The sequence below is a fragment of the Heterocephalus glaber genome, unplaced genomic scaffold, assembly GCF_053883595.1.
Source record: "Heterocephalus glaber isolate CG9 unplaced genomic scaffold, H.glaber_assembly_v1.0 deba00001606, whole genome shotgun sequence".
In the NCBI taxonomy this organism is placed as follows: domain Eukaryota; kingdom Metazoa; phylum Chordata; class Mammalia; order Rodentia; family Bathyergidae; genus Heterocephalus; species Heterocephalus glaber.
In genome coordinates, this window is record NW_028258377.1 from 32,900,845 (window position 1) to 32,915,123 (window position 14,279).

A 14,279-nucleotide genomic window follows, 5' to 3' on the forward strand; every position below is an offset into this window, starting at 1 on the left:
AGAAACAGGAAGAGGGGCTGGGGATTTAGCTCAGTGGTTTCGCCGCCTGCTGTGCAGGCACAAGGACCCGAGTTCGATCCCCGTTACCAAAAAAAACCAAACAAACAAAAAAAAAGAAACAGGAAGAAGTGAGAATTCACAGCTCCTTGCTCTCCACCTCACTTTATAGCCCTGAGAATCCCTAGTTGCCCACATGAACTGTCAACAGTAAAACAGGTGGAAAGTGCCAACAGGTAAAAAGATACTTGTTTCTTGCTATTTAAATATGAAAAAAAGAAGAAGCATATCTCCCTTTGTAGTCTGCCATCTGTTTCTTTCTCTCCTTCCATATTCTCCTGGCTTCATCCATTCCAGGGTTCCCTGAGTACACCAGCTATTCTGAATATTTTGCCTTTTCTCTCATGCAGCCTGGACTGGCCTTCTCTGTGATCTCTAGGCTGAGAAGCTATGCCTTTATGTGATTCCACAAGAGGCTCCAGAATGCATGAAACTGTTCACTCACTTACGTAAAATATAAGTCCCCAGAAAGCAAAGGCAATGCGACACGCGCAGTTCTGCCGTGCGCATGCCATGATGTGTGGTGTGTGCTTATAAGTCAAGAACTTAACTGCACACTGGAAGGAAAGGGTAGACGCATGACTGAATGGAAAGGTGGGTGCCACTGGAGACTCACCCATGTACACAATATCTCCAAGTGACAGGACTGCTATCTGCAAGCTAGGCTATATTTGGCAGTAGAGAAAATTCAAATGATAAGAAATCAACCTAACTTATAAATCTATCTTGATATAGAAATATTATCAACCTTATCTGGTGTGAAAAGCTTGCATACTATCACATAAAATTTGAATCGACTGTTCATATAAAACTATGCTGGACATAAAACATTAAAAAGATTGATGTTCCATCAATATTTTACCATTTTTCACGTCTAAGTCATTTTTTATTGTTAAAAATCTTAGAGGGGGGAAAAGAGACTAGCAGTAAAAGTAGAAAAATCAAATAAAATCCTAACCAAAAAAACATAATATTGGGAAATAACAAATTACAAATCATGCATTGGAGAAAATGTGATGAAATTTTCCTAATTAATGTATCAATTGATTAAAACACTATTCTTAATTATTCAGGGTAAATAGTTAAACCTGTATTTTTCCATCATACAGGTACATAAAAAATTGAAATAAATGTAATATGATTTTGAAAGTAGCTATCTTTGGTTGGTGAGAATATATGTGAATTTTTAAAGATTCAAAATAATTTTTTGTTCTAAAAGAATTTTCATTGTTATAATATTTTATCTTTAACAGGAAGAAGTAAACTTTCAAAGTTCCAGGCCTAACAACAGAATGGGGATGATTCTCCTCAAAGGGAAACCCAGTGTGGCCCCTAAATGCCCTTGCAAAGCTACGCCAGCCACTTAATACTCACATCCTCACCTTCTGTACTTTTAAAAGGCTGGAAGAGATGAGAATTAAAGCTGCACGTAGCGATAAAACCCCGAGACTTTAAGCAAAAGGCAGCCAGCTTTCAGGAGCCTGGAAATCTGTTGCATCCTTTACAACAGACAGAGCATAAATAAGAACCAAGCGGAAACGGAAACCAATGTAGCAACTGCAGAATCACTGAACTCTCCCACACACTGGCATCCCACTCCAGTAGGGTCACCCCCTTCCCCTCCACTCACAAAGAGGTCCAGGGTCTCCGGAGCAATTTCCTTAAAGGCTAATGAATTGCACACTGTATGGGAGATTCCCAAGCTGCTAAGGAGTCATTTGGAGAGGGGCATAAAAGTTATACTAAACAATAACACATGATTTATCATCTGGATGCGGCACATACTGTATTGGCTTACTTTTATTTCACAGTTAAATCTCCTAGCTCACAAAAGTTTTATCGGATTGGAGGCATGTGCAGTATTCCCTTTATAAAATTTTATAGTCCCTTGCTATTTTCAGGGGTTTGTTTTATAGGCACAATTTGCTGCTTTAATCTCACCCAATTGTCATGTTTTAAATCATGCTGAATAAAAATGTCCTAAAAGGGGAGATGTGCTGAGGAGAGTACTTAATTACACTTAGTGCCGGATTTAAACATGGTCTGAGCATCACTAAGTGCAGGGGATGTCGGAACCCAGCCGCGCAAATCTACATAAGCCCTCAGAAGTCATCAGTGTGACCCACATCACACACTCAGATCACACTCCAGCAGCTTTCTGACAGAGGCAGGTCCCTTGGTCTCCCATCAGCATCCGTGCAAATGCAGGCAGCTAATGAACTAGCCCAGTGGCTCATGTTCTCAAAGTGGAAGGCATGAGTCGTGTCTGAAAGCCCATCATTGAACAAGGCACATTCCAGGATATCTCTTAACGGAACTTGCCCAGTTCCCCAAATGGTACTCATGATGAGCATGAGTGTGGGAAACAGTTATCCATTTCTAGGAGTCAGTGGTACTTTAGCAAAACTCAGGAATGTTGAAATACAAAACACGCACAGCCTATTGTCTTCAGGTGTGTGGAGGAGAAGGAAGATGACAGGAAGGAAAGCAATGGTGATCCATGTGTGTCCACGGTATTTTCCCTTGCCATGGCTGCTGATAAGACCACACCACTTGCACTTGACGAAATGTTCTGATTGGTGTCTCAATCCTCTGTGCCTGACCAATCATAACAACCCAACAAACCTCTATCCCACCATGATTACTTCAGTAATGATCTTACCAAGCAAAGAAAGCAGACTAAATGTCTTCTGTGCAGAAAGGAGATGGCCACTGGCTGCTTGACCGACTCAGCTGGGCGTACGTGAGCCCAGTACTGTCAACGCCTGACAGAGGCGTCCAAAAGGGAGACAGACTTTGACAGTCCATGAGCATCTGGGTCCGGCCATGCCTGACACCGTCACCTGAATTACATGAGCCAATGCACCTTCATTTGGTCTTAAACTCTGACACTGCGGTTTCTGTCACTTGCAAAAGAATGAGTCTCGACTAAAAAGGGATGTTATCACAAATGGAACAATGCATTTTGTTTTGAAAAAACAACATTATTCACTCTTTTTTTCCTTATTGAACATTTCCTCAGCAGAACACGTCCAGAAAGAGAAAAATATGATCATATATTCCAAATAAATGTTGCCATTGATGATAAATACTGCTTCTACATACCCCAAAGTAACAATGGCAATATCCCTAAGGACTAGTCAAATAAACAAATGAGAAAGTATATGGTAAGCTCTAAAGAGAAATCAGTACTAATGATCACATAGGCTATTTTTAACTGAAAAAGAAAGGCTTCATTTACAATCTATTGATGTTCTAGTGAAAGATGTTCTTATCTTGCTATTTACAGATAAATGTACTAAGGAGATACCAGAATATTTTAAGAGACTGGCAACAAAATTGGCCTCATTAGTGTGTGTGTGTTAAAATTTACATTCGTTTTATCATAGTATATTTTTGATATTTCTTTTTGCTTGAATTTATGTTTTTTTAATTATCCCATAGAGAGAAACAGAGAAATCACTGATTTCATGATTTTCATAGTATTTTATTATATGAATAAATCACAGTTTATTCCTCAATTTATCTTTTATGCCTTGTTATATAGTTTCCATTCATCATTCATATGTTATGGCAAAAAGTATTGCTATGGATACCTCTTATATAAATAGTATGAGAACTTCCTTGTGGTATAATCCAACGGTAAATAGAGGAGTCATGAGATATATACAACTTCAAGTTCTCCATGTCATAATAAATGGGTTTCCAAACTGAGTGGACCCATTTACATCCCTATCAGCAATTGTAATATCTTTAATATTACTGAGAAAAAATAAAATCCTATTTAATAAATGAACAATAAAACGTTAAAAATCTCACTCTAGTGGAATAACTAAGAATTGCTAATGATTTAAAAGGAGTATATGTAACCTGACTCATTTCATTCTATCTTCCCATTAATTACTGATGTAGGACTACCAGTACAACTTCTGAAACACTTTTTAACATATACTTTTTGTGCAGATACTAGAGAAAAGGACTCAAACAAGGAGTCACAGGAACATGAATAACAGTAAAAAAGGAGAAGGAGCTTACATCTAATTTCATAGCCAGAATCAACACAGACCCACAAAAACAGCCATGTCATACCCCTCTCTATGCTACTATGACCCCCTTCCTACTGCTCTCTCCTAGCTGCAGCTCAAGTGACTCTTTTAAAATCCAGAAACATTCTGACTCTCCCCTACTTAGTGTCTCAGAGACTCCGGGCTGAAACTCAAACTCACTTGCCATTACCAACATGTTCAGCCAACCATGCAGACCTGTCTGGCTTTACCTTTTTCACTCACCCCAAATCCTCTATACATGAGTCAATCGATTTTTGGTTTTGCTCTCTTTTTCAATCTAGTTTTAAGACATGTCTGGAAATCTTTCTCCTTGTCCACTTCAACACCCTTATTTGAACCAGGCTAACTCCTACTTCTGTAAGGTAACAATTTAGATATGATTCTCTGCCACCCCAAGGACCAGAGGGGTATCCACCATTCCTAGATCCCTGTGTGGCCCTGAAGGCCCAGAGCCCAGCTCTGTGCAGCCCACACCCTTAGCTGTATTTATCTCTTCCCATTGAACTGGGAATCCCTTCCAGAACAGAGACCAGATGATACTGAAACCTATTCTTGCTCTTCTACTTTTCTTGTTTCTTCTATCATACTTTAGCTTTTGATTACTCTTGTACTGCCTACCACATACTATGTTCAAAAACATTCATACATTTCACTTCACTCAGGGAGAGACTGGTTTATTGCAGTTTAGACTATCTTGGAAAATTAGCTCTGGAGGGAACAATGTTTGATATTGCTCCAATGTTCTTTTTAATCAGGAATTAATTCTAAACATTATTATTAATCTAAGACAATTAAGCTCTCTTAATCTAACTTGCTTAGTTTCATCATTTTTCATTAGTTACCAGTATGATAAATATGGGATAAATTCAGTGACTCTACTATCAGGGTCTATAGAGGGAAAAATTGTTTCTAAATTTTAACTTCTAAGGATATAGGAATTTGTGGACCAAATAAGGCACTGGCAGCTACCTTATCTGTTAACAAGAGCAACCTCAAGGGTAACAGAATCTCAAAATTTACAAGTATGATTCTAGTTCTACTTAACAGTTCAATATAGAGAATTCATCTATAAATTCAAGAAAACTGTCCTTCTACTAATTCAGATTTTAAGTCTATAACATTCCAAAGTATAAAAAGACATTTAAATTCTGTTGAAATGTCCTTTATTTGTCCTTTATTTCTTTCAACCTTTACTAGAGTGGTGGCATGGTGTGATGGTATAGAACTAGATGACACCCCCCGTCAAAGCCCCATGCACTGAAAGGTGGGTATTTTGAAAGGTGACTGGATTAAGGAGGGGATGCACCTGGCTGGCTGTTAGAAGGTGGATGCTGTTCCAAAGAGCTGGGTCACATGAATGTGACCCAGAAAGGTACACCTCCCTTCTGGCTCCGTGCTTAACCCTGTCTCTCTGCTTCCCAGCCATTTCTTATGAGCTGCCAGGAGATCAGAAGCTGTTCCTCCACCGTGCCCCTGTGCCAGGCCATTTCTGCTTGGGAGCCAGTGAACCATAAAGTCAAACACTAGCCAAAGTAAACCCCTCCTCTTTTAACTTATGAGGTTGGGTATTTTGTACCAGCAAGGAGAAAAGTTACTTAGACGCATGGTATTTTTCAATTTCTCCCCAAAAGGCCCTTATAGCTCTGAAATTCTCTTTTAAATATACAGATGCTTACATACAGGATTTACATTTGTTGTATCACTAAATCTCCAAATTGCCTCAGAGAAACAGATACTCATTTCCAAATTTTCAAATGACAGAACAGAAACTCAGGGTGGTGACAGGTTTTTCCCTCTCCTCAGCCAAGTCCCAACCCTTCCAGCTCCCTTCAGGTTGTTCTAGCTCATTCAGGGTCCTGGATGAATTCTCTGTTTTTAAAAAAATCATTACTTGAATAGAGTTGGAACCTACCTTCATAGGCTTTATTTTTTTTAAAGAGACATTTAAGATCTTTGTTTCTGTCCTTCAGGACATTTAGGGAAAAGAGTTCTCTTTGGGCTAAGAGCTCAAGAGCTCATGCCCTGTAAGAGGCCCACTCTCCTATGTGGAGGTAACTGTTGAAGCTACTACCAGAAAATGAACTCAGAGCTCTGAGTTCAATTTATCTTCTCTTTAAATGGCCTTTCAAGAGCGGTTTGTCAGAATGATTTGGTAGTGGCCAAACCCTTTAAAAAGTGAAGTCTTGGCCGGGGATTTAGCTCAGTGGTTCCAGCGCCAGCCTCACAAGCGCAAGGTCCTGAGTTTGATCCCTGGTACCAAAAAAAAAAAAAAAAAAGAGAGAGAGAATGAATACTAGGGCCGGAGATTTAGCTCAGTGGTTTCGCCGCCTGCTGCGCAAGCTCAAGGACCCGAGTTCGATCCCTGGTACCCACCCCCCAAATAAATAAGTAAAAAAAATAAAATTAAAAAAAAAAAAGTGAAGTCTTTAATGAAAGCCACACATACATTAAGAGAAATAGGAATGGGAATGATTAACATGACTGTGGAAAACCTGAAGTAACTCTTTGGCCTTGACCCCCATGCCCTCTTCCCTGTCCCCCTACCATGGGCCCCTAAGGAGTCTCTGGGTTACATGGTGTGCAAGTGAAAGCCATCACCGTACCTTAATCTTTTTCTATAGTGATGCGCTGAACTGGCCTTAATGATCAAGCAGTCTGAAGAACACAAAGATTGAGAATACTTAATTGAAAATACCTACTGGATTTCAATTTGGTTTATAAAATATCAAGATATAAACAGAGGAGAAATCATACCAAATAGCCAAATCTTTCCATGTTCTTTCATTTGAGGGTGTGCTGATGGATGGAACTGCCAAAGGACTTGAGAAACGCAGGCCCATACGACTCTATTACCTATTTGTCAAGAAATTCTTCAACAAAAAGGAGCAAAAATTGATTTCTCTTTTGAGCATTTCTTTCAACCTGAGACTGCTTAATGTGGATTCCTTTAAGCATTAAAAATCATAGCTTTTTTCTCTTTTTTTTTCTTTTGTTGATTTGCAACACTGACGTGCAATGTAGTTCAGGCTGGCCTTGAACTCACTATCTAGCCCAGGCTAGCTTGAAATTTGTGGCGATCCTCCTGCATCAGCCTTCCAAATGCAGGGATTACAGGTATGCACTGCAACCCCGGCTTACATAGCTTTTATACTGTATTAAGTATTATAAGTAATTTACAGATGATTGAAGATGATTATAAGAGGGTGATCATAAGTAATATGCAAATACTATGCCATTTACATGAGGGATCTGAACAGACTCAGGTGTCCTGGAATTAATATCAGGTGAACTCTCAGGGTTGCCTCTACAAACAAGGGGATGAGCTAGCTCATGAACCTCCATTCTGAAACTACAGCACTGAGTTGAAGAGTGACCGAGTCATTAGCATGATGATTACAGGTGCTTTTTCCAAAGCCTGAGACCCATTTTGATAATGTCAAACTGATTATATCATACAGGGTTATCTTGCTCAGAGTCCTTTGGGGTCCTTCACGCCCTTCAAATGAGAGGTCAAAGAACTGTGCGTTGAGAATCGCTACTAGAAATAAATGTCAATTGAAAATACCATTCAGTCTGAAGTGAGCATTTCTGGAAATCCTGTTTTCACCTTTGTTCCTAATGAAATTGTACTTCACCTCCTATCATTAGGAATCATTGCATCTGAAGTGCTACTGCTCTCCTCCCTGCAAATGCCACTGCACCTCGCCTCCACAGAGCAGTAAGACAAGTAATTCTCAGCGATCATGATGAAGTCAACAGATGGAAATTCAAGGGATAAATAAGTACATATATACAACAGTGGGGGATTTCAAAATGTCCTTTCAGATAGAGCCAATTAAGACACAGGATCTCTGACAGGAGTTCCACTACAGAGAAAGAAAAGGAACACACCATCCATGTCACTATTTTAATTGGCTCCACAAAGGGAGCCTTTTCTGACCATCTGAAATCAAATCCTGCCAAACTGCATCAAATTTACTCAGATATCTAGACAACACAATATGACTTTGAAGGCCACAAACCTTCCCTGGTGTCTTTTCAAAAAGTAACAGTGTCAAATTGTTTAAGGGCAAGATCTAAGCGTCATCCAATGAATACACCATCCAAGACTGCAGTTAGGTGGAATAACAGGGAATCCATAAGTCTAAGAATCTGTAAGTCTAACAGAAGAACTTTTTTTCCCAATGAATTTGCATACGTGCTTCAAGATTTGTTGAAAAGTGCCCAAAACACGTAACAGGCAAATCACAAGGAAAACAGGAATGTTCAGCAGACGTAAGAAACCATTCAGACTTACTCTTAACCAGAAGAATACAAATGAAAATAATAATATGCTATTGCTTCACAACTTCCTTAAAGGCAAATATGGAAAATCACATCACACCATGTGTTCACAAGCGGCAAGGGCATAATAATGGATGAGGGGAGCGTCAACTGGAATAGCTATTACAAAAGTCAATCAGGTCATGTTCAATAAATTCAGTATAAATAGGCGCAATGACTCAGGATTCTCAGACATGATTATGTGGCCTACAGAATTTCTTATGAGGTTTATAAGCGAACATATTCAAGATGGTCAGTACAGACAGCATTTTATACCAATAATGAGCACAAGAAAATGCATAATTATGGGGTACTTATTATACAGTACACTATGGAAAGAACACATTGGGTCTACAACAACACAACAAGATGGACAGCTTTGAAAAAGTGTTGATTAGAAGGGAAAGAAAAGAACAAACAAGATAAATAGGCCATTATTATTTAAGTAAACTAAAACTAACTCCCCAAACTATACTCTGTATTTTATAAAAGCAGAAGCAACAGTAAAGACACTGTGTTTCAGAGTAGAATGAGTCTGTGGTTTGGAGAAGTAACAAAAAGAGACATACACTAAAAGACAGAAGTTACTGGGATTTATTATAGAGTACCATGTGGATATCTGGCATACGATAAGGTGTATAATAAACTGAGATTTCTGCAATTCACCCAAAAGAGGGAAATAAAAACAATACTAAAAATTTCATCTAAGGATTATTTCACTTACATGTAATCCTACTGACTCACAGAATATCATATTTAACAGTAAGAGTAGAACAAAAGATTCATAACTTTATTGAGTAACCTGTAAGCATAAGATACCACTAGGAAGGTATCAACCAATCAGCCAATCTGCCATTTAGTTGGGTGCTCTGTATAAATGCTTAAAAAAATCAAACCACGGACTCACTGCTCAAGTTTTACCTCTTTAGTTTTATCAGGAAGGAATATAGTTATAGAAATAGACACAGAGATTATAAATCGGTAAAAGTAAATAAGCATTCCATTGGAGATTCCAAAGTGTAGTCCAATAAAGCTTACAATGCAATTTTTCCAGACAATATGCAACTCACTTTAACAGTACTTCTCTTAGAACTGCCTTCAATGTCTCTGACATTTTATTTTAGAACTTTCATTTGTAGTAAAGCTTTATGCTTATGTAAAGGACATATTTCACTTTTGAGTCACTAGCCAAAGACATAAAATAACAATTCTTCAAGACTTATATTACTATTAGCATAATTCATTGATGCTTATTCAGTATGTTCACAAACTAACTCTTTTGTAATGTATTTCAGAGTCAAGTAGCGTAGTGGAAAAAAGTAATGAACAAATAGGAAGACATCTTATAGAGGTAATTATAAAATAGTGAAAGTGATTTTTAATAGGGTATGAAATAGGTCTGGAGGCAAGGGCAAAATGAAAGCTATTCCAAGTGGATTTTAAACAATGGCTAGAGTAGCCTGCAAAGAAACCTATGGCCTTATAGGCTCCCAAAGTAATAACATCAGACTCTTATGCTCTAAGAACTGAGATAATCACCTTAAAGAGAAAAATGCTCATTTTGGCTCACAGTTTCGGAGGTTTCAGGCCATGGTCAGTTGGCCCTGACGCTCTTGGACCTGTGGAAAAGCAGCACATTATGGTAGAAGCAGGTGGTGGAGGAAGCCCATGCATTTCATAGCCATGAGGAGGAAAATAGAGAAAGGAAGAGGCAGGATTCTCACTGTTGCCCTGGTGAGCTAAAAATATCCCAATAGGCACTATCTCTTAAAGTATTCCATATCACAACACCGCCAAGTGGAAGTGGAAGAACATGCCTCTAACACACACGCCTTTGGCAGATATTCCTCCTCCAAACTACAGCACTGTGCTAAAAATACTTTGTTATTATTTTGAACACCACAAAATGTCATTTGCTATTCTTTGGCATTTATGAACTTATCCATATGAGAAAACATTCTTTCAACATCCCATTCATGTCTAAATATCTAGGTTCAAAAATACCAAGAACTGCCAACAAAAGAAAACCTTTAAGGCTTGAGAATAAAAATTCAAAACACCATTTTGGAAAAAAAAAAAGATAAAAGAGTGCATTGCCCTTCTGAGCAACAGGCATAGAGAAATCCACACCACAGACCACAAGAGACAATGTAAGAAATCTCCACTGCTCGAACAATTCCAAGAGTTATTAATTCAATAATAAGTATAATACCTGTAGAAGTGAAAGAACTACTAAGATGATTGACCTTATAGATTTAACATCAAATAGAGAAAAAAATCAGAAGCAACCTTTTTGACAATCAAAGAGAAAGCATTCATTTAAGAAGTTCTTAAGCAGGAATTGCCAAGTTATGTGCCTGGGATTCCTTTCAGCGCTAGTAGTGGCGCATTTGTTTTTGATGGTCTCAAAATTATCTCAACAAATTTCCAAAGCCCTCAACTGTTGCATGAAGTCACAAGGGCAGATAAGCAAGCTATAAAGTAATTTTATCAGAATTAACTGAAGAAGGCACTGCATCACACTTTCAACTTTGGCAAAATAAGTATCAATTGTAGATGCATGCCTTGAAAGACCTGTTCTCAAAGGCAAAGGAAAATCCTACAGAATTTAAAGTTGCCAAAGACAGTAAATTTTGGTAACCCTCTCTTGCTATTTCCCAATCACTCATGAGCAGAACTGTCCTCTTTCCCACCTTGGAGCACACATCAGCTTATTTCAAGTAAAGTGCCATAGTCACTGAGGTTTCTATAGATAAAGTCATGTTTTTATAAAGTATCTATGTTTGATATGTCACCGACCAAATTTGATTGTGGTGACCATAGTGCCATCTTCCCCAGAAACACTGTGGGCTTTATTTCATGACTTTATAACATGATGTTTTGTAAAACCAGGTATTTTTAAAGCATAGCTAATTGTACTATGTGACTCTACAGAGAATATCTATTAATTTTCTCTATTTGGAAAATCTGACTTTCAGAAATCTATTCCTCTCCAGTGCTAATCGTGAGGCCCTGTTTCCCCTACACCGAGGGTTGGAAAGGAGAGAGGAGAGGCACAGAGGCCTCCAGTCTAGCCAGAGTCCCTGATCCTCTGCTCATGGTGACATTTGGTAACGTGGTATAAACACACCCAAACCGAGACTTCCTAAGAAACTGTATTTCCTGGAGCTCAAGACAGAATTATCCTCTTTCCTTTTCTGGGTACAATAAAAGAATGTCACTATCCAATAACCACTTTTGAAACCGAAGGGACAACCAATGAAGAATGAATCCAACACCAACTTTAAAAAACCTCATACACACTTCAAGATCCAGTCTAAAAGCTAGTTTACAAGCATAGATTTAGCAATGTCATCTAATAACTACCTGAAAGTTTTAGATATTTTCAATAGTCTTTGTTACTAGAAATCAAAAATGCACTGATCAGTATTCCCTGGCCAGAGAAGCCTTCCTTGATACCTCAGATGTGATAGCCCCTGTTTCCTGCTACTCTAGTTTTCTCTGCAGCAGACATGCCACAGGGAGCTCTGTGCTCCCCATGGCACCTTAAGTGTCAAGAGGGCAAAGACTTCCGCTCCCTACTACTCTTTCATACAGTAGAGCCTAGGCGTGGCACTGCGTGGAGGCTCAGTGAGGGTCTCTATAATGAAGACTGAAGGGGTGAATAAATGAATACATTGGCAATTCTGAGCCAGTTTGCTCACTGCTACAACAGGGGCACAGGGATACTTGCCTGCCATTCTTTAATGGGGATCTAATGAGATAATGTATGTAAAAGTGCTGTGCTAGCTATAAAGCAATAATTATCACTCATTCAGTGCATACTGCAGTGGTAAAAAAGAGCCAAGGAGAGTTGATAAAAACACAGGTACAGGAATCAGAGTGTCTGAGTATCGGCAGTGTATCTTACTAGCTGTCTAATTTTGGCCAAGTTATACTTCGTCCCTGAGCCACAGGTTTTTATGAGCATTAAAATGTTAATACATGGTAAGCATTTAATTATATTTCAACCGTTGGTATGTGCTCTCTGACAGAGCAAATAATAAATTGGAAATCAATAATAAATGAGAAAACAAGCCAGCCATGGTAGCACATGCCTAAAATTCCAAGACTCTGGGAGGCTGAGACAGGAGGATCACAAGTTTTAGTCCAGCCTGGGCAACATAGCAACTTAGACCTGTCTGAAAGGCCTGGGGATGTTCGTTGGTGGGAAGGCCCTGGATTCAATCTGTGATATTGCAAAAAAACAAAGAAGAAAGGGAGGGAGGTGGGCAGGTTCTGTGCTGAAGATGCTTACAATCTATGAAGAAGACACATTATATACACAAATCCTTTAAAGACAGAGAAGAAGCCTTAAAAGTAAAGAGTTCCTTGAATGGAAAATCATGAAACAGCAATCCCTTTAACTCTTTAAAAACAAACGTTTTCCTTCTCTAAAGTTAATAAGGAAACTTCATGCTAAATTATTGCCTTCATTGTCAAGCAAGGCTTTAGAAACTCTACAATATCATGCTTAGATCATATATGTCTTATTTGCATGGTTCTATATGATACGTCCAAGATCCTGTAGGTGCCAAAAGATCTGCACAAACCACCCACTGAAATGTGCATGGTATGACTGTGGTCAAGAAGGTACCAGGAGAACTACTCCCATTAAAACTCATGTGTTCAAAACAAGGTAGGGACTACGGTAGGCTGAAAAATGGCCTCCAGAAATGTCTTTGATCTCATCTTTGAAAAACATAAATGCTACTGCATATGGCAAAAGGGACTTTTGCAAATGATATCAAGTTAAGAAGCCTGAGATAGGCAGATACCTTGGAGTATCTAGGGGCCCTGATGTGCCCATAGGGAACTCTATCAAAGAGACACAGGAAGAGAATATAGTAACAGAAAGATAGACTGGAGGCAGCCTAAAGACTGAGGAAGGGGCTACAAGCCAAGGAATATAGGCAGTCACTAAAGGCCAAAAAAGGCAAAGAAAAGAGTCCAGAAGGAACAATTCCTGAGAACACAAGTTTAGGCTAATCAGATTTTGGACTCCAGCCTCCAATAAAACAATAAATTGGTTTCAAGCAAGTAAGTTTGTGGTAATCTGTCTCCAAAGGAGATGAAGGAAAAACTGACCTTATTCTTCTGTTTCAGCTCTGAATGAAAAGAATGTTACCTAAGAACCCCAGCTGTCCTCCAATTCAGAGTTCACTTCGAAATTGTAAGAAGCAGTGGCCCGAAAATTATAATAAAAGCTTTCTACCACAACAGCCCACAATAAAGTGAATAGCTTATCCTTCCAAAAGGAGACAATGTCATGAAGTGATCCATGATCTTGAGCCAAGTTAAAACTCAGTATCCTACAGCTTGAATAAAAGTTTCTCATTACCTCTATTCTTCCATGTTAACTCTACAGAAAAATGAATCCTAAACAGAGAATGACGTGAGAAGTAAGGCATAGTTATAAAGAACTGAGTCCAAATTTCATCAAGTATTTCAGAACTCAAATATTCATACACATACTGTAGTTTTTAGTGTAAGTTCTGGGATGAGGAGACAGCTGACACTCATCTCCACAGTATTTTACACTCCCATCACACCTCCATGCATATCCTATGCTCTGGCACGCATCACTTTCACTCTGCCTGCCTTTGCACACTCGTTCCCTTGATTCTAGTAGTCTTCTTCCATTCTGCGCTTGGCGAAATCAACAAAAGGACTGAGAAAAAAGAATTAAATATTCTTCATGACTCAATCCACATATTACCTCCTTTAGGAACTTTTTTTTCCTTACCCCTGGATGAGCTACTTAATATCTGTCCCCTCATGCCATCTGCAAAA

General features: G+C 38.8%; 1 protein-coding gene across 5 annotated transcripts in view; it reads right to left on the reverse strand.

Moving 5' to 3' along the window:
• Positions 1 to 14,279, reverse strand: part of Sgcd (sarcoglycan delta) — a 959,917-nt gene that overhangs the window by 914,597 nt on the left and 31,041 nt on the right. Inside the window, exon 1 of one of the 5 annotated variants that reach the window (XM_087194525.1) lies at positions 9,987 to 10,278. The exons of 2 other annotated variants lie outside the window; for them this stretch is intronic. In XM_087194525.1, coding sequence (XP_087050651.1) covers positions 9,987 to 10,007 — 21 coding nt within the window. In that variant the 5' untranslated portion in view covers positions 10,008 to 10,278. Of the gene's footprint in view, positions 1 to 9,986; positions 10,279 to 14,279 lie in introns of those variants that run through there. 2 more of the 5 variants (XM_087194523.1, XM_087194524.1) reach the window with 2 other exon arrangements.